The following is a 26,380-nucleotide window of genomic DNA, read 5'->3' as shown; positions in this document are numbered from 1 at the left end:
ATCCACCCTCCACAAGATTCCAATTTTGTTAGTAATAGTATATGGAGACAAATCTTTGCTACACTTAAAAAAGAGTGACTGTGGGAATGTGAAGGCAATAATAAAATATAAGAACTTTAACATCCACAATGCTAAAGATAGCTTATATGATAATAGACCCTATATTTCAAGCTTTTAGATTTGTAGAATGACCTAGGAAGCTTGATGATGAGCTACCCAATTTTCGTAACTTTTTTCTCTTTGAACAAATCTTGGAGATCTTTTAGTGAAGTATCCGCTAAAATGTTTGCATACTTGAATTGAATATCATAGTAAGATTCTTACAATTCAATTAAGAACTAGCTCACACTAGCTTTGAAGTGAAATTGGGAGGTGGATGATGCCTAAAAAACAATGGGAGGGAAAAAATTATATCTTTCGGCATTTTCTACCTCCCTGTTTCACTTCAAAGATGGTGTGAGCTAGTTCTTAATTGAATTATAAGATTCTTTATTCTCCATGTATATTTGCCACTACATAAACCTTTTATTTATGATCATAAATATAATTAAATTCATTTAGATAATATTTTTTTCTTAATGATTTTCTCACATAAACTTAAACAATTTATCTACAACAAAAACCTTAATAATCTTTAAAAAAGTTTGAAGGTCGACACTATGCACCATTTATTTGACAAGGATAAGATCGACCGGATTACTAGCCTTCTAGTCAAAATCCAAAATAGAAAATCTGACATCAAAAGAAATATGAAAATAGTTTAAAACTTAATTCTCTCGATAGACCTCATAGAAATCATTAAAATCAATAATTCATTCATTTATTAAAGCATTGATTGGTCTTTACCCCTTCATTAAGTTCTACTTCTACCTATCTGCCCTTTTTACTTAAAAAGAAAATGAAAACGGGAACATCTTTTGACCACACTATTTTTACCTAAATTTCCCAATAAGTAGTTTTTTTGATTTGGCCGATTGATCGGAAAGTCAAGTCTTCGATATTATATACATATGATGCTGAGAAAAAGACGATTAACTGAGAAAACAAGTCTACAATATAAATACTTATGATGGTAAAATAATTAAATCCGTGAGGAAGGGTACGATAAATTTCTGTCATATGCCAAAATCTCCAGTTTTCCGAATTTTTTCCGACAGGAAAAATGCCATAGCTTGGAGAATTTCATTTCATTTCATGTCGCCTCCTCCCATGGACGGTTAAGCTTTTGGCAAAATCCCTTTCCCGTACAATAGATTTCTTTTAGCAAGGGAAAAAAAAAAAAAAAAGAAAAAAAAGAAAAAAAAACTTAACCTGCAAATGTATATAAGCAGAAATTTCAGTTGCATTTAAATTGTATTGCTGATTGGGTGGATCCAAAGGCATTGCCATTCGATCATTCTCCGATTTAATTTCAATCTTTATTTTGTGCCTTGCTCAACCTGAACCGACATTTAGCGCAAGTCAATCAGGGCACTCTTTCGAATATTCAGACAGATTTCACATTAAGCGGAGGGTTTTAATATCCGTGTTTACATTAGTGTGTATAGATTGTGTGTTTGTTTTAGTTGCAGGATGCACTGAAAATGGCAACCGCATCAGTGGCCGCTTTTGGAGCAACAGACGATAGACAAAATGTTCGGGGTTTTGAGGTATGTGCTTCAAATTAAATTTGGTTTCTTTTCAATTTGTTTTGTTCTGCGGCGAATTCGTCGATGGCGAACCAATCCGTTCTTTGCTTTTTGTTCAGTGAAAAAAGGCTTTTTCCACCAACAACTTTTAGCTAACCTAGCGCTTACGAAGCGTTTTAATTTTCTATCTCAAATACAAATCTCTAAACAATATGGTTATGTGATTATTTTTCCCCATCTGTTGTCCAAATGGGAACGTTAAATCAGTAAACATATGGAAAATCCCTCTACTGTACGTAGGTTCACGTAATTAGATCATTTGAATTTGGCACGAAATATTTCCTTGAGTATTTTGATCTCGAGTATTAGTGTGATTCAAGGTCAGGGCTTCTTTTTACTCTGCTACAGGGAGAGAAATCTACTTCTTACTTTCTGTAAATCCACAACCTGGATATTTCAAGAAAACTGACTTTGTAGGATTCTTTTGTTGCGTTTTATGAGATAACATGAACATTAAAACCATTAGAATATTTTTTTGTTTATCCTCCAGTTGTTAGGGATTTCCTTTTAAGCGTCAAGTTGTTAGGGTTTCTGTTGGGTACGCTTCATAATACAAATGTGAGGATTTGTTTTAAAGGAGATTAGAGGAGATTAGGTCCATAATCCTGACTTAATTATTTGGATCAGAACAACTGCACAGATAAATTGGATTTTATCTTCTGTTTGATGATTTAGAAGAGCTCTGATAATTGGTACCTTTTGTGATAAACGGTGTCTGCTAATGCTTTTGTGTGAACCTTTTTCTGTCTTTCACAAGGACATGTTTGTAGTAATTAGTATCGTTGATTTTTTTTGTTTGGGAAATTTCAGTTTGTAACATTGGCAAAATATGGTTACAATAGAAATATGTAGAATTTATTTGTTAAATTCACAATTACAGATTGTGCTTCTAATTAAATATAATATGTGATGCCTAGTATGCCACCTTGCTATTGATTTTTCCGTAACAGAATATTTCACTGAATCTGCAGCAAGGAGGGCAAGCTGTTCAGTCAAGCCAAGGGCAAGGATCTGGCGACACACTTTTGCCTCCTGCACCTCTTTTACATCCACCCATACCGTCGGGGCATGCCACAATGCCATGGAATTCATCACATCAAATGGATAGCAGCTCTGGAGTAGACAGTTCTAACATTCCAAATACAAGTTACTATCATCAGCAACAACCTTATCAGCACAATGCCATACCTAGTGCGCAAGACAGTCAAGCAGTTGCTAGTTCTTCTTCACCATCTGCCTCATCAAGCATACCATTAGAAAATGGATATGCTGGTGGTTATAGTGGATACACATCATCATACCCAAGTGCCTACAATCACTATCCATATGGGAACCCAAGTTACCCGGGTTACAATTATGGCTATCAGCAGCAAGGTAACCATCCTTACTCTCAGAATGTGGGAGCCTATCAAAATTCTGGTCCTTCATATCAGCCTAATAACTCGTTTCACAATGCAAGCTCATATACAGAGCCACCATATTATCAGAGCAACCCAACTTATTACAATGCTGATGTTTATCAGAACTCCGAAGGGTACCAGAGCACAGGCTTGAGTGGCCATGCAAGTTCATGGAGTGACAATGGTTATGGAAATTATGGGGGCTATCCAAATTATCCAGGTTTCACACCATCTGATCAGACTCAAGTGGATTACCAACAATGGGAAGAGTATTATAGACATTCAGGATCTGATGTCAGTTGTGCCCCTGGAACAGAATCCATTGTTAGTGGTAGCAAAAGTACTCCACCTTCTTTGGATTGTCCAATTCCAGGAGTAAGCAATAGTTCTGCCCCAATCACCCAACCACCTCCACCTGGTACGCAACAATCTTGGCAATCCAATATCAAATCTTACTGTGAGGCTCCATTGTCGCAGGTATGGTGGTAATCTTTCTTATAGTTTTTCTTATTTCATTGTGCACTATCCATTCACTGGGCAGAAGCTTTATTGTTTTACAACTGGGCTTTGACATAAACATTCGATCCTTGTAGTTGTAAGCATGGTTGGTAATCTATAACTGAGGACACAATACATTCATAATCCGAGGGTCTGGGTCTTTATGTGAATTGATTATTTTTTTTTGCATGAGATTATGATGCATTCTTTTGTAGTTTGTGTTAACATTTGCTTTGGATCTAGATAGCATGTTATCGTTGCTTAAATTTAAATTGAAGGGCCTAAGGTCTGCAGCAGTAGAGTCAATGTCTTTCCTTGTCAAGTTTGTTGTGTTTTGTTTTTAAGTGCTTTTTGATCATTATCAAAAAAAATGAAAGCATTCTTTTCTCTTGGTGTGATGTGACTGCTTATATTTATTTGCATCAAGTTACAAATAAAATGTCACTTTAACCAATTGAAATAAATAATATACAATATCTCATAATTATGGTCTTTTTATTCAACTGAGAGCAACTATGTCCAGTAACATTGCAATATTTATATTTTCAAAAACTCAAGGTTACATTTCTTGTTTTTATTTTTGTGATGTTAAGAGGAGTTAGGTGCGCAACTACAATTAAGTTGTTGCATTTTAGTGAATCTGGGCAACACTGTACGTACTTTTGGTATGTGGCAATATTCTCCTACCATACCGGCTCAAAGATGACTGTGTTTTTCTAGAGTTCTACAAATCAATAGTTAGTTTGTTGAGCATACTGCTATATCTCTTACATAACCGTTTTCTCTTGAGTATTGTCTTATCAAACAAGTTCTATCTTATTACAGTCAAGCGATTTTCCTCAATTATATCACGAATAGTTAAGATTATCCAACACATTTGCTATGCTAAACATTTGATTGTTGAACGTGTTGTTGGATGGAGGTAAAATTTTCTGTTATTTTGATAGTTGTGTATTGATTTTTTCACGAACATAAAGATATATTTTTTTTGATCTATAAGATCTTTGTAGGAAGACATTTTGTCAAATCTTTTTGGGATGAACTGTGTGGAAGCTAATCTGTGTCTTATGTGCAATGTTTTGAAGATAGAGCTAGCTCACTCCAAACGTCAGATTAAAGCATGATTAGCTTCTGTGCAGTTCATTTAGAGAAGATTTCATATAGAAAATTCCAAAGATGTAGTTACCTATCAATTTATGATGTATATGAATCCATTTTTTGATGCACTGTTGTTTCTTCTAGTGTCACTGATATCTCAAATATTTTGCCTCTAACTCTCAATTTTACATGCCACTATAACACTGGTATCATCCTACTGTCAATTTTTTATTTCTATGTACAGAATGTAAGCTCTGTTGGAGTAGTGGAACATGGCTATGGTGTCAAGGATTCAACCACAATCAGCAGCTACCAAAGTGAACAATATAATCAGCCAGGAGCTCTTCATTTTCAGCAGGTGCCACACAGACCCTATTTTCAACAGCCTTTGCAATTGCAAGTTCCTCAGTATCATCAGGTGCAAGAGAAGGAACATACATTAGCATCTCAGGGGCAAAAGGCACAAACCCTTACAACAGTTTATCAGGCTTCTCAGAATTTGACATCCTCAGTACAACCGATGTCAAGTTCTCAAAAAAAGATCGGCAAGCTTCAAATTCCAACAAATCCAAAAATAGCACCAAACTCAGCCTTCGGATTGAAAGATGTGGCTAAGAAGAATGCACAAGGAGCATCTCCAAGCCCCAAACCGGCATACACTAGTGTTAATGTAAAATCTATAAATCAGAAGGCATCATCAAATGATGTGGCTGATGCTATGCTCAAGGTAAATAAGTTCTTGTCAAGACAATTATTTTCATTTGATGTGCTAGAATAATGCTTTGCCTTTTGGTTGACCTATTGTGATGCAAACATAGTGATCCCTGATTGGAATAGACAGCTATGAAATTCAGAGTAATGGCTCCCAGACAGCTTTTGAATTTTCACTCTTAACAATTGGGTTTATGGCTGTGGGCAATGTTTTATGGTTTTGGTTTGAGATTTCATGGTATTCAAATGGTTGCCATAAAATTGATTTTCCATTTGCATCTAGTGTTTAAAGTTAGCTGAAGTTCAAATTTGCATTTTTGCCCATACTTTTCTTGATCTTAATTCGACAGTGCATTTGAAGTATTTGTTCTTTAATTTATAGTTAGAACTTTTGTATGGATCAGCCCCCAGTTGCTGTTAGGAATCTTCTATTGTCGTCTATGTTTTAGAAATTGGCATTGAAGTGGAGGAGAACTATTTATTTCCTTGTTCCTCATCTTTGAGTGGGATTCTTTTTTCTAAACAACAAATGTATCTGAAGTTCTCCTGTACTGTCCTTGTCCACTTCAGTGATTGTTGCGTGTTGACTATAGAAGATATCACGAGGCTAAATAAATTATTCAAACAAATTCACAGTGAATAAAGAGTAATTGCAAAGTTGTTAACACAAAAAAGTAAATTTAATCTAATTTGTACAATGTTCAATATAAAAGTTTCAACAATGCAACAAAGAAGAAGATCTGACCTCAAAAATGAAAGTAGTAATATATATAACTAAATTCTCAACAGGTGAATAAGGATGAAGGATTTGACTCAAAAGAAATGCAATCCAAATGTTTGAACTTATGTCCGTTTATATATGTTGCCATTTTTCGTGTGGATCCTTGATTGGGTTTGCATATATTTTTTGAGGTTGGGTTTGATTTGAGTTCTTCAATACCAAAAATTTATAAAAAATCATAAATATATAAATATTATATCTAAAAATAAAAATAACTACATAGCATACATTTAATAAAAATTGATAAGGAAGTTTGGAGAAGGGGGCACATAAGATAAGGAGAGAGACCATGATCTTAGGGCATAGAGTGTGTGGGCAGAGGTGCAGCCAAGAGACTAGGAACAATATTGAGGGCCAAGAGGATAGCAGGCCATGTACAGGCCACTGAGGAACACAATAGGGTAAAGAGAACAATGCCCCAGTGATGGCAGAAAGTGCCAAGAAGAGGAAGCAGTGCCTGAGACTGGTTGGATACCATGGAGAAAGAGAGAGGAGGCTACACAATTGCTGCTGGCAACGCGATCATGTGTGGAGGCTTGGAGAGCCAAGTTGTGCATAGCAGAACTAAGCAGGCCACACAAAAGGAATGTGAAGATCATGTGTGGAAGACAAGAAGTGGCAGACATAGTCTGTATTGTGTTGAGAACCAAGAGTAAGAGAGAAAGAACAGGGGAAGCATGAGTCCCTGAATGTCTGCATGTAATGAATGAAAAGCTGAATTATGTAATAAAAGTTTCATTTTGTTTGCTGTTCAAATGTTGTCATGGGTCAAATGTGTAATGTATGCACGAGTAAAAATTAAATTGCTAAAAGGGTTTCATTTTATATTGTGCTTGCTTGCTGTGGGTATTTGAATCTAGCTGCAAGTGGTTTTGCAGCAAAGAAAAGCTTCATTGTGTGGCTGTGGCTGAAAGTGTGTTGCTGCAGGTTGTGGTAGCCATTAGGGATTAGGCTATGAGTTGTTGTGGGTTGTCCTGTAGCATAAGGGAAACCCTATTGCTTTTGCTTTCTGCGTGTGTGGTTTCTGGGCTGTGTATCATCAGTGTGTTACCAGAGTGTCTACCCAAGTGGTATACCACCATTAGTAATTTGGTTTGGGTTTGGTTATGGCAGTTGACTGATTTCTTCCCCTAGTTCGTTAAATTTGGGTTTATTTGTACAAACAAAATTGAGTACAGAACATGGTTGATCATTGATAACTGATAAGTCAATTTTATATATTAAAGATGAGTTTAAAAGTTTGCATCGTTTAGTAATTAGTAGAAATGGAGTTTTCGGTGAGGAATGGGTTGTGGGAATTCTAGTTTTCCTTTTGTTTGTTTGCTGTTAGTAACTTAAGAGTCACTTTGTAGGGTTAATCAGGGTTAACTTTGTTAGGAATTGGATGCAGAAAATATCAATTAAATGCAAATAAAGATTAAACAAAGGAATGAAAAACACAGAAATATAACAGTGAAGGGACAATTTTTAACGTGGTTCACCCAAACTCGGGCTACATCCACCAAACATAGAGTCCAATATTATTATCTAGCAAATCGAATTGATTACAACCAGCAATCCCTTGCAACTCAATACTGCTGCAAAATGCTACAAAAAACTCAACGGAAAACCCTAATTTTTAGCCATTTTATCAACACTTATGTTTGTAACAAAAAATAGGGTTAGAATATGTCAGCCAATAGAAAAATAACTCTCGACGCCTTTATAAAATAATAAAAGTTGTACTCCCGTCACTAGGCAGAAGCTTATCTGTGTACTCCCGTCTTGAGGGCGCTGCCTCCAAACCCCCGTTGAATAATTTGGGGGGAAACTGTGCTGATACAAGTGGGGAAAATTTAACCTCCGAGTCTGATTAGGTTCCATATAACAACAATCTTAGGTTTCTTTACCTTTTTGCTGTGGGTTTTGCTGGGTTTGTTGGGGTTCTATCCGGGGTGAAACCAGGCCATATCTGGACTGGGACCTTCGTTATACCTGGGATGGATCCACATGGCTTAAGCAGTATCTGCAGCAAACTCAGGTCACATCTGGACTGGGATCCATAATCAATCTTGGTTCAGCCTGGGTGCATGAAGAACCCAGTATTACAACAAAAATGTAATGATTAGGGTTAGAGAATGAAATAATTTTGAATAATCAAGCTCCGTGTGAACACTACAATATGATTCTAGTAGACTTAACGAAATATAAACTCCTAAATGGGTTTATACTTTATACCAGCACTGTTTAGAAGTTTAGAATGGTCTGGTTAGAAGTTTTTTAACCAACAATTTGTCTTAACCAGAAGGTCCATGTCAAGTTGTTGAACTAAAACTTCCTTAATGGTTTTCGAGTTGAAATATTGAAAGTGTCTTTTATATGAGTTAAGCCTTTTGATTTTATAATTTATCTATCTCACTGATGTTTATGGATTTTGTCATTTTTAGAATTTGTAATTGGAATAAGGTTCTGAATCTATCTTTAGTGCTTTTTATAGGATTCTTTGTAGGGGTTGCCTCAATATTCTGCGTCTCTGATTCCATGCATAATTCTCTGACTATGATAAACTAGAGTTAACAGTTACATGGGCAATGGTTGAAAGTCTGTGCTTCTTGTCTCTACATGGGCATGGGTTCAAGTTCTATGCTTGTTGTCTCTTATTAAGCATTTTGAAATTCGCTCAGAGGCCCCAGGGAGGAGACATACATTGGATATCCAAGACTCATACTACAAAAGGCACTTTTTCAAACCATTGTAAGTCATAATTTTGAGAAGCTTTGACATCCTACCTGTCTCTTTGGAGCTCATGCTAAAATTTCACACATCTAATACTTTGTGCACCCCTCTATCGTTTGGTGTCACACATCTAATACCTTGTGCAGCTTTTCATTGCTGCTCCTCAATACCATTAGGGTCTCCACTCCCAAACACCCACTAGTTATTGGGATCTTGTGTCATATAAGAAATTTGATTAGAATGAGGGGTCTGGGAGTGGAATTACCCAAATGAAGTTAAAGTCGTCAACTTTTTTTTTCGTGTAATTCTACGGTTTTCTTGTTGCTGAGTCCGAGTCCAAGTTTTCATACTTTGGTAGTTCTGTTATAATCCCCTCCCATCTGGAAGTTCATTATGTGATGAAACAAGAGAAAAATCCTTTGGTGTTTGTAGTGTCATTGGTTTCTATGAAATCCCTGATTTTTTTGGGTATGTATCTTACAGCAAATTAGAATGATTTTTTTTTATTTCCTTGAAGTGCATCAGATTTTGAAATTTTTGTTTGAAGTTTGATGGCATAGAATGGAAGTGCTCTCTCCAGAAAATCCAAACTCTGACAGGTGAGGAAGACGCCAAAGTAAAACTGTAGTAAATTCTCTGGTGCATGAATGGGTAAAGGGCAGTAGTTTGTGAAATGGTTAAGTTTTTACAAATTGTTACGTTCATTTTTTTTGGAAAGGGGTAAGTGCTCTCCCTCTTTCTCTCTCTCACACACACAGCCACATACCACAAACACGTATAGAGACACAATTATTTATATTATACATACAATATCTGTGCACTCCTATGAAGGTCATGTTCAAAACAGTAGGGGAGTAGGCTTGTGTGCCTTGAAAAACAATGTGTAAATTTACTGGAAAAAAGCAGCCCCCTAATGTAATGCTTACATAAGGGATGCCTCACACATTGATTTGGTGCTTTGTTTGATGGTGACCTAAAAGAATTACCTTTGTCCTTTACGCAAATTTACTGCATATGTGACAAATACCTATGGGTTTATTTTGTTTACTCTGATAAATTTTGGAAACAAAGAGAAAGAAGTCAGGGAACGCCTGTCTGGGATTTTCTAGTATAGCAAACAGTTGTCACAAAAGTTTCATAAGCTCACAAATACCTAGCTGAGATTTCTAATGGCAAATACCTATGGTTTTATTCTGTTTACTCTGATAAATTTTGAAAACAAAGAGAAAGAAGTCAGGGAATGCCTTTCTGGGATTTCTTGTCTAGAAAACAGTTCTCACAAAAGTTTCTTAAGCTCACAAATACCCAGCTTAGATTTCTCATGACTCATTGAGAACATTGAGAACACATAAAAAAACTTATCAGTTTCCGAAATGAATTTCCTTTCAAGGTGGATGTTTCTTGTTATAATAGATGGCAACTTTTGGGAGTAGCTTATCGTTGGCTATAACATATGATTAAAAGTAGAGCAATTTGATAAATAATTACCATCTTAAGTAATAAATAATCATGACAATGCGACTAATAAGTGTACTCATTAAGTGTTTTCTAAATGATGATTCCAACTTTAACATTTGACAACAGTTTTGTAGCTTAAAAGAGAGTGAAGAAAAGTTTCACTCCAATTTCTTGTTTCCTTCCCTTGAATTTAGCCGTTACTTTCATCTTTCATTATTGGATATTGGCATTACATTTGTCATTGGGTAAAATGTTTTATTTTGTTTATGCAGCCAGGCATGTTTCCTCCTTCTTTATTTCATTATGTTGAAAGGGCTTTGGCTCGTTGTAAAGATGAAGCCCAAAAGACTGCTTGTCAAGATATAATGAAACAGGTGATATGCCCACCTTCCTTTTCAGTTTTATTTGATAGTTATAGTTCATATTGTATACTCTGTAATTATTTTTTGTTGTCTTTCTATTTTTCATACTTTTTTAGAAAATACTTTCTTATGATTTCATACTGTTATTTTTTAGGTTTAGTGTTCTGCTTCTTGTGCTTGGTTATTTTCATTTGAGGGCTTATCTCAAGAATCAGAACATCCAATGACAAATATGATTTCTTTTTTAAACTTGGATTTGGTAGTTCTGTAAATTAATATTGTTATGTTTGCATCATGAAAGGAAAGAATGCAAATAATAGTTTGAAGATTCCAAGTAAGAAAATATCTGATTTTAAGTTGTTATGCTTATAGTAGATGATGTCTTGAGTAAGCATCTTTTTCTGTGTGCAAGTCAATGTGTTCTTAATGGCAACTAGAACATTTTAGCAACAAATCTCAACTTTGTTACAGACTAAATAAAGGGTGTTACTGATAAATAAAGCTTAGGTTGCATGCCTACATTTCTTTTCTGTTTCTGTGATGGCTTCTCTGTAATTACACTTATCTAGCATCACTATTTCAACATGTTAAACGATGACTGTAATGTCCCCAATTTGAAAGGTGACAATTAATTAAATTGATTTTTATTAAGTTGTCAAAAATAAATAAAATACCCAATGATGACTTAATATTAATTTATTCAATTTAATAAACAATAAAATTATATCATAATGTCACTTTATTAAATAAAAAGTTTTTCAAATGTGGTCGGCCTAATATTCTAGAAGCTTCTTGGAGTTCTTTATAAGGAGATTGGAGGGAGGAAGTAAGGCATGCTTGGATTAGATATTTGATGAACTTTTGAGGATGGAAACCCTTAGAGTTGAAGGCGCGGATGGAAACCCATTCCTTCCCATGGAGTGTTTGCAAAGCAGCAGGCACTATTGAGTAAATTTGTGAAGTCTCCTTTGGAGATAAATTTGATGACAGTTCACGAAGTGGAGTTTTTGCCAGGTTGAGGTATTTGGTATTGAAATGTTATTTGAAAAAAAGATATTATATTCTCAATATTGCCATTGCCGTATTGCTTCTTGATTCCGATATATTACAGTGATTGAAAAAATAATATTTGTTGCAAAGAGTCTTTGTTGTGGTTTGATTTGTGATTAATGAATATTTGGCGAAGGGAAGAATTAGAGTTTCAGTTCAAATAATATTATTCTGAATATTATTTGGCAAAGAGTTTTGTGGGGCCCGATTCATATTTGGTATAATCACTATTAAATCTCCTTTGGTGTTGCCGTGGAAAATAAAGAGGGGAGCCAGGAATATCATTCTGAGCATAAAGATTTTCATCCGCCACAAATGTTTATTTGAGCTGTTTTAATAAGGAGTCTATTGGGTTGTGCCGCCTTCCATACTTGGAGCGGATATTTCATTTCTGATTGCAGGTCAGGTATCAGGGGTCTTTGCAGAACACACCAAGTCTGTGGAAGCTTTGCTTTTGCCTTCCAACGCAAGCAGTATTGGTCATCTCTGTCAGGTGATTGGAGTCCAGACATCATAAAATTCGGCCATCGCTGCACTCGCCACAGGCTTAAAGATATATTGGGTGGTTCCAGGTTAATCACTTATAAGTCTGCTAAATATTTTAGCAAATGTATTCACACCAGTAAGGTCTCATGATGTTAGATATCTCTATTGGGCAAGCAATCTGTTAGAAGTTACTATCTGTATATTTCTGCTACCGGATCATTATGTAATTGTTGAACTAAGGCCTGGGATGAAATACATACATTATTCTGAGTTATTAATCTGAACTCATGATGGGCTCTGTTTATAAGATCTGAGTTACTTGACATTCTCATCATGAAATTTGTTCTTGATTGGGAAATAATTATGTGCATATAAAATTTATGTGTTCATAAAGTTCATATCTTGAAGTCGGCATCTTTCAATGACATGTGCATCGATACAAGAACACATATGGCAGATACAATTTGGAAGGTATGTCTTAATTTATGTCTATAAGGTGACTTGCAAATATCACAATAATCTTTGGAAAGACATGGTCAAAATACAAAATTTTGTAATCATTAATTAACAGTATTACAAATTGACTTGGACAAGGTTATGGTGTTCTATCACATTTCCTATGTATGTAAGTACAACTTGAGTGGTCTTGATGGTAAAAGTGTGTACTGTATATTGAGGTCACATGTTTAAATTCAAAGGGGGTGGAGTTGGAGTTGTTCTTCTTAATGAACAACATATAATATATTAGGTAAACCAAAAAAACCCATAGAAGCAAATATCATTCTTGGGAATTTCTTGGCATCTTAAAAGATAAAGATATTTTCAATTTTTCAGTATATCATTGGAAAAATACTGGAAAAATATTGGGAACCCAAAAAAATGCAGTAAAATTAAAAGAGAGATAATGAAAGTAAACAAAAATGTACATCATTAATTGATCACAGTACTGATAAGGATTCTTCGGACACCGTACTAATCAAGAATGTATAGGTCACAATAATGACAAAATGCTACTGATCAGTAATCATAAGAAGATTACTAATCACAAAAGGAGTTATGTCAAAAGGCAATAATGATAACAACAATCTCAATGGATGCGACCTTATCAACAGCTGATCTGTAACAATGAAAATTCCCAAACAATTACTTCAATCATATAACTATTTTACAAATGTATTAACAACAACAATATCCATTGATGAGTAGAAATGATCGCTAGTCAATGACAGCACTGACATTCGTGACAGTAATAATGACAAGTCAAAGGATAGCATAATCATTTGACAGTTTTGTCTAGTAATGACCATGTTCATGAATCATGAATAATGACATCAGTGTTTGCTGTTATCAAATGCAACTGTCATAGTCACTAATCACAATAATGACAACAATGTTCTTGTTGTGACGTATTCACACATTGCCCCATTGCAAATGGGGACCCTTGCTTTTTGCTTTCTAGGGTTTGTTTTCTTGGCTTAGTCTTTTAGGTTCTTGGCTATTAATCTTTGCATTGGAGAGTTTCTAGAGAGCTCATTGGGATAGCAGGGTCTGCTTGAATTTAAGTGGGTCAGTAGGTGGTCTAGGTCAGGGTCTCTTTGAAAGCCTCCCCTTGGTTAGGCCTGGGTCTTGTTGCTAGGGTCGAGTCTTGATTGAGCTTAAGGAGGTCTTTGTGTCATGCTAGGAGTCTTGATTTTTGAGACCTATGTCATTGAGTTAAGGAAGTGAATGGAGGTCTGTGAGTATGTGTTCTCAAGGATTCTTCCCTTTGAGGGTTTGAGATTGGTCCAATTAATGAATGATGAAGTTCTTTTACTTCTAGGCATTGATTGATGTGAAACTGACCTATTTATCCTTAGAAAATTCCTAACAACCAAGCCTAGACTTGAAAACTTGAGAGTTGAATGAGGAATTTGAGTGATAGTGTCAATTTCGCTCCTGACCCTTCCAAAGGGACATGAGCGAATTCTTCCTTAGTTCTCTTTGCCCTCCTATTTTGGATGAAACCTTGCTTTCTAGTCATGATTGATGAGACGATGATCTATCTAGGCCTTGAGAATGAATTGAAACCTAGCCTTGGAAAGATAAGAATTTGAGCTTCAGAAGCAAAATTCGCTCCTGACCCTTCCAAAGGGTCTAGAGCGAATTTCCTTAGATCTCCTAACTTAGATCAAAAAACCTTGCTCCTACGCCTTGACTGAGTGAGGAATGACCTATCTATGCCTTGTGAGCAAGTTGGAATGAGATGGGATGAGGAAATTGAGCCTAAAACATCAATTTCGCTCCTGATCCTTCCAAAGGGTCCAGAGCGAAATTCCTAGAGGGGTATGTACCTTCCAAGGGTACACAAGCGAACTTGTCAATAGTTGCTCTTTGACTCCAAATTTGAGCAAGGAAAACCCTTAGGATGCCTTCCTAGCATGGACCAAGGTCAAAACAAAAGTAAAATGAAGGATAAATTGAGTGAAAATATGAAGTTCGTCCCTGACCCTCTCAAAGGGTCCAGAGCGAATTTTATCTAAGCTCCTGACCCTTCCAAAGGGTCTAGAGCGAAATCCTTCAAGGGACCTCTTATCTCACTCAAAGAATTGAACGAAACCCATTTCAAGTAGATTTGAGGGCGAATTGACTTGGTTGTGATAGAAGAAAGGTGGAAAAGACGAGTCCAAGGCAAGTTGAGTATGAATAGAGTCTAGAGAAGCAAATTTCGCTCCTGACCCTTCCAAAGGGTCCAGAGCGAAATCCTTAGAAGGACTCCCTATTTTGCCTAATGCACAGAAGGATCTTGTTTTAAGCTAAATTGATGGTGAATTGACTTGATCATGGTAAGATGAGGTTTGATAAGTTAAGTTCAAGGCAAAGTAATGATGAATGGAAGATGAATGGCGTCAAAGGAAGAATTTCGCTTCTGACCCTTCTAAAGGGTCCAGAGCGAATTTTCCTAAACACCTATTTACTCCTTGTTTGAGATCAAGATCTTCGTTCCTATGGCGTGGTTGAGAGAGGGTTGATGTATACTTGTCTTGAGAAGTGAATTGAAGGAAAGGAAATGATGAATTTGAGGCTAAATGACAAATTTCGCTCCTGACCCTTGGAGAGGGTCCAAAGCGAATTTCATTATAGGTCCTGTCCTTGGAGAGGGTCCAGAGCGAATTTCATTGTAGGTCCTGTCCTTGGAGAGGGTCCAGAGCGAAATTAATCCTAATACCTTCTTGTTGATGATTTAAGGTAAGAAATGCCATGTTAGAATCAATATATATCATGTATTTGTAATCATCTTTTGTTTGTTTGCAGGTCAATAAAATCAAGTTGGAGGAAGATCAGGCTAGGACAAGGGCGACCTCTTTGAGTTTCATCATCGTCAAGGATGCTTCAAATGTGTGAGAGAAGACTCAAAGTGCTAAAGACTTCAAGTGTTTAACAGTTGCAAGCAATGGAGCTAACCATACTCAAGGACTTCATTATACCACATTAAGAGATCACAAAATGTCAGAGGAACGGTCTTACAAACATTTCAAGGCGATATGAGCTACCAGAGAAGGAGTGACTTGACCATGACTTCCTATCACTCTTATGCAAAAACAAGAAGTCTTATCAAATTCAAGAGAGCCAAGGAAAGATACATCGTTCCTCAAGTACATCAAGGACAAAGGAGGATCGACCAAGGTCATCACAGAGCAAGTACCAGACAAGGTGGCATCCCAGTCACTATTCCTCCAATCAGAAGACTCCACATCAGAGTGTCCAGATTCAGTGAACCACACTTATGCACGGAGACACAAACTCCGGTGTACCTACCCCTGTTTCCTATTGGTTCTCACATATTGAATGTAATTTTCTCATTGGCTAAAGGAGTTTGTTATAACAAACCCTAATTAGGGTTTTCATCTTGTAATCTGAGCCATTGATTGTAAATCAATCTGAGCCATTGAAATGTAAAGAGCTCACTAAATAAAGCTTTGGCTCTTCATTTGTAAAGGCTAATAGTTAGTTAATAGTGGTTACAGTAGCTAATAGTCAATAAGTTAATAGTCAATAGAACAAAAGTTAGAGTAGAGTAGGAGGAGAAGGCAAGAAATTGTTGCCTTAATTGTAAAAGATTCCATTTTCATTGAAGATATGGTGAAATATGTTGTCCCTTTGCAATGTGCATGGTTTCTTGTTGAATCTTCATATTAGATGGTAGATAATTAGATTGAATGGAGAAAAATTGTTGAATCCACTCATGTGGAATCCACCTAGTCCATACCAGTAGCCTCTTACTGATTGTAAGGGCACCCTGCGTGGTCAACTAGCATTGAATGAGCTTAATCTCGAATTGTTATGTGTCTGTTGTTCATGCATTAACTTGAATGGTGATCCTTGTTTGATGGTGTATCGATTTGAACATATTCGAAGCATCCCTTAGAAGATTGCATTGAGTTGGTGTCGGATTGTTCAACTTGACGGTGAGACCTAACCCAATAGGACTCCACCTAGTCGTTCATCTATCTTCTTGCATTCTAGGTCATAGATTAGACTCTCTAAACCTTACACCTTTTGCTATTTCTTTATTCTCCTTGGTGAGTAGTTAGGACTTGAGTTTTAGCAAATCAAGCATTCAGGCATACAAATGTAAGTCCCCTTGTGATTCCAGCAAAATCACATCACACCAACAGAGCTTATCCACATGTAGAGACCCTACATACAAGAACCTTGGAGTTATTTCGATTGATTCAGCATTCGAATAACTTTGTTCAAGAGAGGATAAGATACCTTGGTATTTTATTTTGTATTCGCATGTGCATGAAAAACACATCAACAGTTCCGTATTCACCAGGTTTTCGAACTCAATTATACCAGGTGTCTTCACAATTGTAGATAACCATGTTTATTTCTGAAATAATGATGGCAGCAATTGATGTTGTCCCTTGGCAACTGATGTGACAGCTATTTATTAATGTCAGCTGGAATTTTTAACGACTACTTACACTTTTCAAGGTGTATAACTTGTTTATAAAAGTTTGATAGACTTATAAAGCACTGAGAGGGGGGGTGAATCAGTGACAACAAAACCAATATCACTTGAAACATAGACTGGTAAAGATAGTTGACCAGTTTACTTAATACTATGCATGCAATCCAAAATGATATAAAAACATCCACAACAAGTAAAACATCCACCATAACACAAGTGTTTATACATGGAAAACCCAACTGGGAAAAACCACGGTGAGATGGGACTCACAAGTTAACTATCTATAGAAATAGGTAACTGATCGGTTAAGGTCTACAAAGTGCTCTGCTAGGAGCGAATCATGTTAAAGATCCCAATGCCCTGTTAGGAGCTATACCTTGTTAAAGGTAGTACCCTGTTAGGAGTAACCTCGATAGAGGATTTCAAACCCAAACTAATGGATCACCTGGTTAGAGGATTTGTACAATGAAGCTTGTTAGAGCTTACTTGGTTAGGGGATTTAACTATTGTATTGATTAGAAAACAACAGGTGGTGTGATCTAAAAATAGCACATCTTGCTTGTATAGATCCCCTTTTGCTCACTTAATACTGCATCACCGACGTACTCTGCAACTCCTTTGATAAATCGCATCAACACATCACTTGTATCTCGCATCATGAAAATAGTTCATCACAATGTCAATATATAGACATTAGATCTCATGTCGGCTCAACAATTTCAACGCAATTTCCTAGGTGCAGTGTATCTGGACAATCTTGCATAACACATCACACATTACCGCCAAATCTGTCGGTTAGGGATAACTCATCACGACCGGTGATAACTCATCACACAATCAGTGAAACTGGTTGGAACACCGATTATGGTTAAGAGTTAATCACTTCCAACTCATAGACGGATTGTCCTCCATTTGCTTCCTTGTTGATCTCCGTTGAATCTCCAAGCTGGTATCATGTCATTCCTGCATATACCAGTTGTCTACATATATTGGTTAGACACCTTCAAACCGATTGGACTTCTCTATACAAATGATACCGGTTTTGCAATATAAAGACTTATGAGTAGTACCGGATAGTCTTAACTAAGATGACAATGACAATGTGAACATATGTGTGTGTATACATGTGCCATCAATGACAACACATAAAGTCATCTATTACAAAAATCATCATCAAGCCAACAAAGTTCTCTAGTAGAATGACCAAAAACTTGCAGATCTGATGCTTATATAGAAAAAAAACTAATTTACTGTGATATTACTAGTGACATATTACCAATAATTTATATTGGTGAAAATTTTGGTCAAAGATATTTTGAAAAAGTTGCATTTTAAGAAAATGTTAGGACCCTGTTGAGAAAAGATATATCAGAATATATCATGATATTTTAAAGTTATCTGCTTATATGGAAAATACAATCTCTTTGTGGAGTTCTTGCGTGGGGAGAGGGGGGTCTTATACACCAATTTGGTGTCTCGTTTGGTGGTGACCTAAAAGATTATCTTTACTCTTTTTTAACTCTTGATATACCATTTGTAGTGATTCTTTTGCGACAATGTCTTATGCAGGCTTCCTTCTAAATGCTTGAGTACTTTAAGTCTATCATGTTACATCTTTATTATATCATGTATGGAAGTTCTCTATGTTCCACAAAGCCTCAGAATGTGGTGACAGGTCTTGGGGATGGGGGGATGAATGGCTTAGATTTGGGAATGACAACTAATAGGAGTTAAGTGGCAAAGTCCCCAGCGAGGTTGAGGGGCAGCATCACCAAGCCCGAGTTAAGGCCTTTGAAACTGCAAAAATCTTCATGTATGGAAGTTGTCTATGTTCCACAAAGTCTTAAGGATGTGGTGACAGGAATTGGGGATGGGGGGATGAGTGGCTTAGATTTGTGAATGACAACTAATAGGGGTTTGGTGGCAAAGCCCCCAATGGGGTTGAGGGGCTGCCCCACCAAGCCCAAATTAAGGCCTTTGAAACCACACAAATCTTCATGGCACACCATTTTTGCACTCAAGTGATGAAGAGTTGGTTAATGTTCTCAGTTATGTTTTGCCCTCACTTTTCCTATCCTAATATTCTCACTCTTGCAGCCTTTACTTTGGAGCTTGCTGTTGCAACTTGCGTTTTTGCATTCTTGCTCAATGCCATTAAAACTTTATATTGATTTGATGCATAGTTCCAGAACTCGCTAGGACTCTCTAAGTCTTGGCGAGTCCCGAGTCGAGTGACCCTAGCCAAATCTCAGGGGCTCGGGACTCTCCAAGAACTCGCTCTAGGCAAGACTCACTAGAAACTACCTTTCTGCCGAGTCCTACCGAGTTTTTGCTAAGCCCTGAGTCAGGTCAGCCGTGCCGAGTCCGATTTGAAGTGAGGCTGGGATCTTAATTTATTACTTTTTGTGAGTGCTTAGGATGTGGGTGGGGTCCATAAATCATTGGGATTAGGATTAGGGTTAGTCATTCAAATATTAAAAACAAACCTGATTTTCTTTATTTTCTTTTTCAGCTTTTTGACTTAGGGACAACTGGGAGTTTTTGGTGCATTTGAGGGATGTTGGCAAGTTCCCTAAGGGTCCTAGGGATGTCCTAGCATCTCCTTGTAATCCCCAAAACAGGAGTACATCCCAAAAATGTCTCTCTTTAAGGGGAACCACCTAGAAATGTATTGTCTTTGAGGGAGACATCTTGGAAACATCCCTTGATAGGCAGCAATGGTGGCAGAATGTCGGGTGGATGTTTCCTAGGAGTACCTGCATCCTAGGGATGTCCCCATCCTAGAAATGGGGACATCCGTATGGAACATTGGAATTTTTTTTATTTGGCTACAATGTATTGTACATGCTTCATTAATGGCATTAATTTATGACTTTTCCTTGTTCTTCTGTAAAGGTATTATTTTTTACTGGAAAAAATTGCTCACAGTAAGCTTTTTGGGACCTTAGAAGGATCATCTATCAATTCTTAGTTTTATAAACCATGGTGGGTGCTTTGCAGTTCAATTACTTGAGTGATTATTCCATCTGATTTAAACATTGTTGTGGTCTACAGTTGACAAGGTTTCATGCAATAACTAATTTCTTGTTTGCTTTGGGTAGCTTTGTTATTTTAATATTTATATTAATTTCTGTCATTTTGTTAGCTAGTTGAAATTTGAGCAGAGTCTTGGGTATTTTCTGCATGGTTGTTTTTCCTATCTTCTTGATGAAATAGTTTTCTGCCTCAACAGATGATTACAAAAGCTTCTGCGGATGGTTCACTATTTACAAGAGATTGGGACACAGAGCCACTATTTCCTCTACCGAGTTCAAACATGGTAGCAAGCATGGAGTATGACATTCCCTTTCCTTCCTTTTTGACTTCCACATAGACTTCTTCTTGAACTAATGTGATGATATATTTTCTTATATAATGGAGACTGCTCAGATTTAACTTGAAAACAACAATTAACTATTTAATTGTAAAGCACTTCATGCAATCAGAGATCTTTGGTGTGTCGTAATGACGTCCTATTCTGGAGAATAAATCAAGGAAATGCTGATTTGTTCTTTAAGAATCCTCCTTAAAATTTATATATTTTGAAGGGACTTGTTTAGAATTTAGAAAGTATTGTTAAGTAAGGTTTTGAAGATCTGAGATTTGTGCAGTGCATGTTTGTTTGCCTTATTTCTGGATAAATCTGTATCAAGATTTTTTCTAGATAAAACCATATGGAAGTATATTATTTGTTCTAATTCTGCAAAAGATGTTTAAACTAACATGCTAATAGAATACTAAGCTAGAATGCTTATCCCTTTTATTTCTTGTTTTTTTTTCATGGTAAAAAGTACCAATATTAATTTCTTTTGGCACAATGTGTTCATCTGAAAATTTGGTGTTTGATTAACCAAGTTGTTGTAGATAATTGGTACCTCAAATTCATTTCATTTAATTTCCAACTGAGGCAATTACATAGTAGAAACAATAACTAAACCGTGCAATGTTTCACTTTCTGTGATGATTTTATTTTGATACATGAGTACTTTGCAAGACACCTGAGATTGTCTACAAGAAGTTTTACTTTTTTTTAAGCTTGAATATACTAGACAAAAGGTTGCAGATATGGCTGTTTGAAACATGTGTTGCATGATGGCCATTGGACCTTGAGCAGGCATTGCATGTTTAAGGATTAACCATAATTTCATCGAAAATATTTCTTTGTCAAAATGCCAAAAAGAACTCATTATCGTCTTTTCTGCGTGTTTTGATTAACAAGTCATTTCTATACATTGAGATGGTATAATGTAGTTTTGCTGATTCATATGTTATGACTTTAAATGTGGTCTTAAACATTACAATTTCAGTACTTTTAGTTGAGGATAGCCACACATTAATATATGAGTTAAAAATGGGCCATTTCTGCTTGTTTCCAATTACTGTTTTAATTAATAATAAATGCATATAGGTTCTGTTGATTTTTGTAAGCAAGCAATTATTATATTTGTATTGACATTTTCAGGGTCAGTCAGCAATGACTATTTTGGATGGAGTTTAAGATCTCTGCCATATTCTCATTTGACCTGCAAAACTGAATTTCGACTTTCATATCTTGTACCCTTTCATGCAATGATGCTTCAGTTATATTTGTTTTGTCTTTGCATGAAATACTGGATTCTCACTTAATTGTATTGTAGCACCATTGTCACAAAAATCATTGTAGGATTTTTTGTTCTTCTCCTAGATTTTGCAAAACTCTTAACCAAGCCGCTTGTGCACATGATCTTGTTCATGCAACATTCATCTTCTATACTTGATTATGCAATTGCATGCTACTTCTTTGAACTCCATGTAGCCAATCCACTTTCTAAAACAATGCCTTGCTGTCTTTTTTTATATCATAATTTTGCTAATTTGCATCGGAGTAGTCAAACAACAAAGTAATACATAAATTGAATAATAATGGATTCCATGATTCCTTGTTTCTTCACATGCTTGAGTATTCTCTATGTTGCTTGTAGATGCTTTTTGTAATGTCCCCTTTTCAATCAATTCGTGTTTATGGGACAAAAGTCCATTTCCCATCTACAGCAAGCAAAGCCAAGGCCTAAGAATGGTTCATTACCATCCCCTTGATGTTTGCCAATGTGTTAGAAGCTCCAAGGGCCCCCAAAATTATAACTGTGGGGTGTTTTCTAGTCACGTTTCTAAGTGTTTGCAGGTTGTTGGACTCTCGTAGTATATCATTTTGACATACCTTTTTGTCTAAGTGTGATTTCTTAGTCCTTGCCAGACTTCGAGAGTTCACCATCGTAGCATGCCCTTCTGGTTGACTTTTCTTTTCCTTTATGTTGTCAGAGTATTTGACTTATCCATCCAAGCATATCTCATGACCATCCCTTGCCTTAATTACTTTTTCAAGCTGGGCTCTTAGAGTTGTCTATCATCACTCTATCCTATCATTCCTTTAATCCAAACCCCGCTCTTTCCTTTGTCTAGTTGGGGTTTCGGACTTGTCCTTATTGTTGTGTCTCTTTCTTGAACTTTATCTCTGACCACTGATAAGAGTCATGAAGTGTCTTCGACTGCCAAAATGTGATTCTCGCCATTTTTGATTGTTCATCTTACGTACCTCTCAGCATGACCCTTAAATGCGATTAATGCCAGATTTGATTGTGCAACTTCGTTAGAAGGGATTTTGCCATTCGAAAAACATTGTTTAATTAAGGGGCGTGGATTGACTTGTACTTGTAGCGTGGGAAGATGAGGATGACCATGCTTCATTCATGTGGTGGTTGCATCCTTAGTTTCTTGGGATCTTGGTGTAAACTTTAGCCATTGCTTGAGGGATCTTGTACTAGTTGTTGATTCCAAAAGATATAGAGTGTGAATGCATTTATTGACAATCATGCATTATTTTTCTACACTAGCAAACCCTAACCAAAATTTTTCTTTTAAGTATTTGTATTCAACTGATTATATTTGAGGATTAGAGGACGAAAACACTTTGATTTCATGGATTGGAGGATGAAACCCCTTCAACCTTCTAGAAGAATCTTATTCAGAGTTCATGACTAAGCTTTCATGGTGGCACATCTCAACTTCATTGTGTCTGTGATTTCCAGTGAGTTATTGTAGATCCCCAACACAACTTTTACAACTATGTGCTATTATTGGAGTGTTATTGCAAACTAAGCAATGTAGTCATAGTTTATTGTTACGATTGGGTAGCCATTGTTAATATTTTCATTGTAGCTGTTGTATTCAAATTGATTATTGCTGTTATAGTAGCATTTTGAGCATAATGTAATGAAGCTCAAAATAATGAAAGGCTTTGCATTTGATTTTACATCCTCAGAAACATGATTTGCAATTTGGGTATTCGGAATTAGTATGCGTATGTGAACAATGGTTTAGGGAATTTCTGAATTTGTTAAAACCCGAAATTGAAGTTAGCCTTTATGGTGTCAATGAATGCAAAGTTATGTTTACAGAATGAGTTTTATGTCTAGAGAAATGTTAAATTTATCGTTTATCTTATTTGTGAACCTGATTTGTAAAATTAGGTTTTCAAGGTTATTATGCAAATGTGGAGATAATATTTTAGGCTTGTGCTATATTAGGGTAAGTTAGTAAATAAGAAATTTATCTATAGTATCAGAACATATCATTTAAAATCTATGTTTGCAGAGGATATTAAATAATATTGAAATTAATATCCATTGGGGATATTATAGTTGTATTAGAGCATTGTTAAAATTTGTATACTTGAAGCTTATTTGCCAAAGATATACATTGGGGACATTACAGCTTTCTATAGGTTCACTCATATACCTTGAAATCAATGATATTGCAAACATAATATCTAGCCTTGTACTTATCAAATGCATTAAGCTCCCAACCATACTTTGTTTATTCCATCTTCTTTTGGTGATCCATCTTTCATCGATTTTTCTCTATATGCAATTGGTGCATGGAGTCTTTTATAATTTAGCATATGAAATTTCTTCAACATATCTTGCACAAGTTTAGCTTGAAAAATAAAGATCCTACCATGAGGTTTCTGTATCTCCATTCCAAGAAAGTGCTGCATAAGGCCCGAATCATTCATTTCAAATTCTTTCATTATTGCCTCTTTGAAGTTTTCTTTATCTTGTTTGAGCTTCTTGAATAGATTAGGTCATCAACATATAGACATACATAAATTGTATCAATACCTTCCTTCTTGAAATATGGTGTAGGTTTTCTCGCTTCTCACATATACATTTGCTAAGAACCATGTATCTATTCTTGAATATCTTGCTCTTGGTGCTTGTGTTAAACATAGAGTGCTTTCTTCAATTAGAATCCTTCTTTGCCTTCTCACTCAGATCCTTGTGGCTGATGCACATACCCTTTCTTTTAAATGTAAAATTTTTAAAATGCACTCTTCACACTTTCCATCCATTTTTTAGTTGCTGATTGTTGACAAACAAGAATAACTTCTACAAGTGTCTGCAAATTTGAAATTTGTTTCTTAAACAAGGATTACCAAAAGATTAAATTATGTGATTGCACAAATCAATAATGAGAAATAGATCAATAAACTATATCAACGTAGGATTTATGTGGAGAAACCTTTTTGGGAAAAAATCTCCACACTAGAAAGATGACAACCATGTATTAATCTTCAAGTATGAAATACTTGCACACATCGACATTTTTTTTCATTATGACAACACTCTAGTCATACATGTGTACATATAATATAATATCATTATATAATCACTATCTCATGTTTCAAATTTATAGAGAAATAGAAGAGGAACACCGCAAATGGTTTTCCAAAAACAATGTACCACCAACCCATGGTAAAATGCAAAAAATTTCACATCTAAATGAAGAGGCTCCTTTGACAATAGTAAATGCAACTCCCAATGAGCCATGAATTACAGAAAATAACCTCCATACTAATAGATGGCATCTTTGACTTGTGACTCCATAATGGGCCATATCACAATGTAGGTGTCCAAAATCATCACCCATCTTAAATGGGATCCACCAAAATTTTTTAAGATGCTCCACTACTCAATTCTCATGCCCAAGCTGAGAGGTCTGCAAAATATAGGCTTGTAAACACCTTTATCAGTTCCATTTCATGAATGCATATAATAACTAATGTCAAGATTTTCAAGAAACTTAAATTATAAATTAATTTCTAATTGCCCTACATGTCCAAGGACACTTTCAAATGGAAGCGACTAATCTCCACATAAAATGGCATTCCGTACGATTTTCAAAATGTGCAAAACACAACGGATTTGGACGAAATTTTCAGCATGAAGATCCCCATTGCTGTAAAAAATGCAAAAAATTGCACAAAACATCGTCATGTTTTGCACGTCTGGGGATTTTTAAATTTTTTCTTTCAGTGCCATTTTATGTGGAGATTAGCCTGTTCCCTTTCAAATAGTGTTGGAGACACGTGAATAAATGATTGCAAGGTATGGCACGTTTTTTCTGCCATTCTCCCACTTAACATTATACTTTGCAAATGCATCCATATGTAAAATAAAAAACAATTAAGCACAAGTATTAAGGCCCATGGCTCTCTTGCATTAAGAGAACCTATACATGGTTATTGATTTCATAAGCAAATTTTGCAATATTATCTAGAGTGTCAACCTTCTCTAACAAGATCTTATCATTCTCAACTGTTTCTTGCACAAAGTGAATTGTAAATCAACATGCTTAGTTCGAGCATGATGCATAGGAATTTTGGTCAAACAAATAGCATTTTGATATATCTGATTTGAATAATCTTGCAATCAACATGAATACCTATACTTTGTCTTTGTTATCAAATTGCCTCCTTAGAGGCATGTGCAGCAGCAATATACTTTGCTTTTGTAGTGGACAAAGCAATCGTGGGCTGCCTTTTACTCAACCAACTCTCTGTACCTCCAAATAGAGAGAAAACATAGTCATTAAATGGACTTTGAGTATCCAAGTCACCTATGTAGCCTACATAAACAAATCCTTGTATGTCCAATGACTTGTTTACCTCATTAGTACCATGATAACACAAATATCTATGTACCCTCTTTATGAAAATCTATTGCTTTCTACCAAGGTTAGACATGCTCAAAATTCTCATTGCTTGGGTAGTAGTTGGTCTTGTGCCAATCATTGCATACATCAAACTACCAACAACATTAGCA

The 26,380-nt window shown here is 35.9% G+C and overlaps 1 protein-coding gene across 2 annotated transcripts in view; it reads left to right on the top strand.

Moving 5' to 3' along the window:
* The first annotated feature begins 1,035 nt into the window (after positions 1 to 1,035).
* LOC131047685 (SAC3 family protein A) overlaps positions 1,036 to 26,380 on the top strand; it is a 79,864-nt gene continuing 54,519 nt past the window's right edge. The window contains exons 1-5 of one of the 2 annotated variants that reach the window (XM_057981481.2): positions 1,036 to 1,649; positions 2,660 to 3,565; positions 4,929 to 5,411; positions 10,622 to 10,723; positions 20,434 to 20,534. In XM_057981481.2, the coding sequence (XP_057837464.2) occupies positions 1,584 to 1,649; positions 2,660 to 3,565; positions 4,929 to 5,411; positions 10,622 to 10,723; positions 20,434 to 20,534 (1,658 nt within the window). In that variant the 5' untranslated portion in view covers positions 1,036 to 1,583. Of the gene's footprint in view, positions 1,650 to 2,659; positions 3,566 to 4,928; positions 5,412 to 10,621; positions 10,724 to 20,433; positions 20,535 to 26,380 lie in introns of those variants that run through there. The other variant, XM_057981482.2, reaches the window with a different exon arrangement.

Source organism: Cryptomeria japonica, chromosome 4 (assembly GCF_030272615.1).
Source record: "Cryptomeria japonica chromosome 4, Sugi_1.0, whole genome shotgun sequence".
NCBI lineage: Eukaryota > Viridiplantae > Streptophyta > Pinopsida > Cupressales > Cupressaceae > Cryptomeria > Cryptomeria japonica.
Note: the sequence above shows the minus strand (reverse complement) of the source record. Positions and strands in the feature narration are given on the sequence as shown.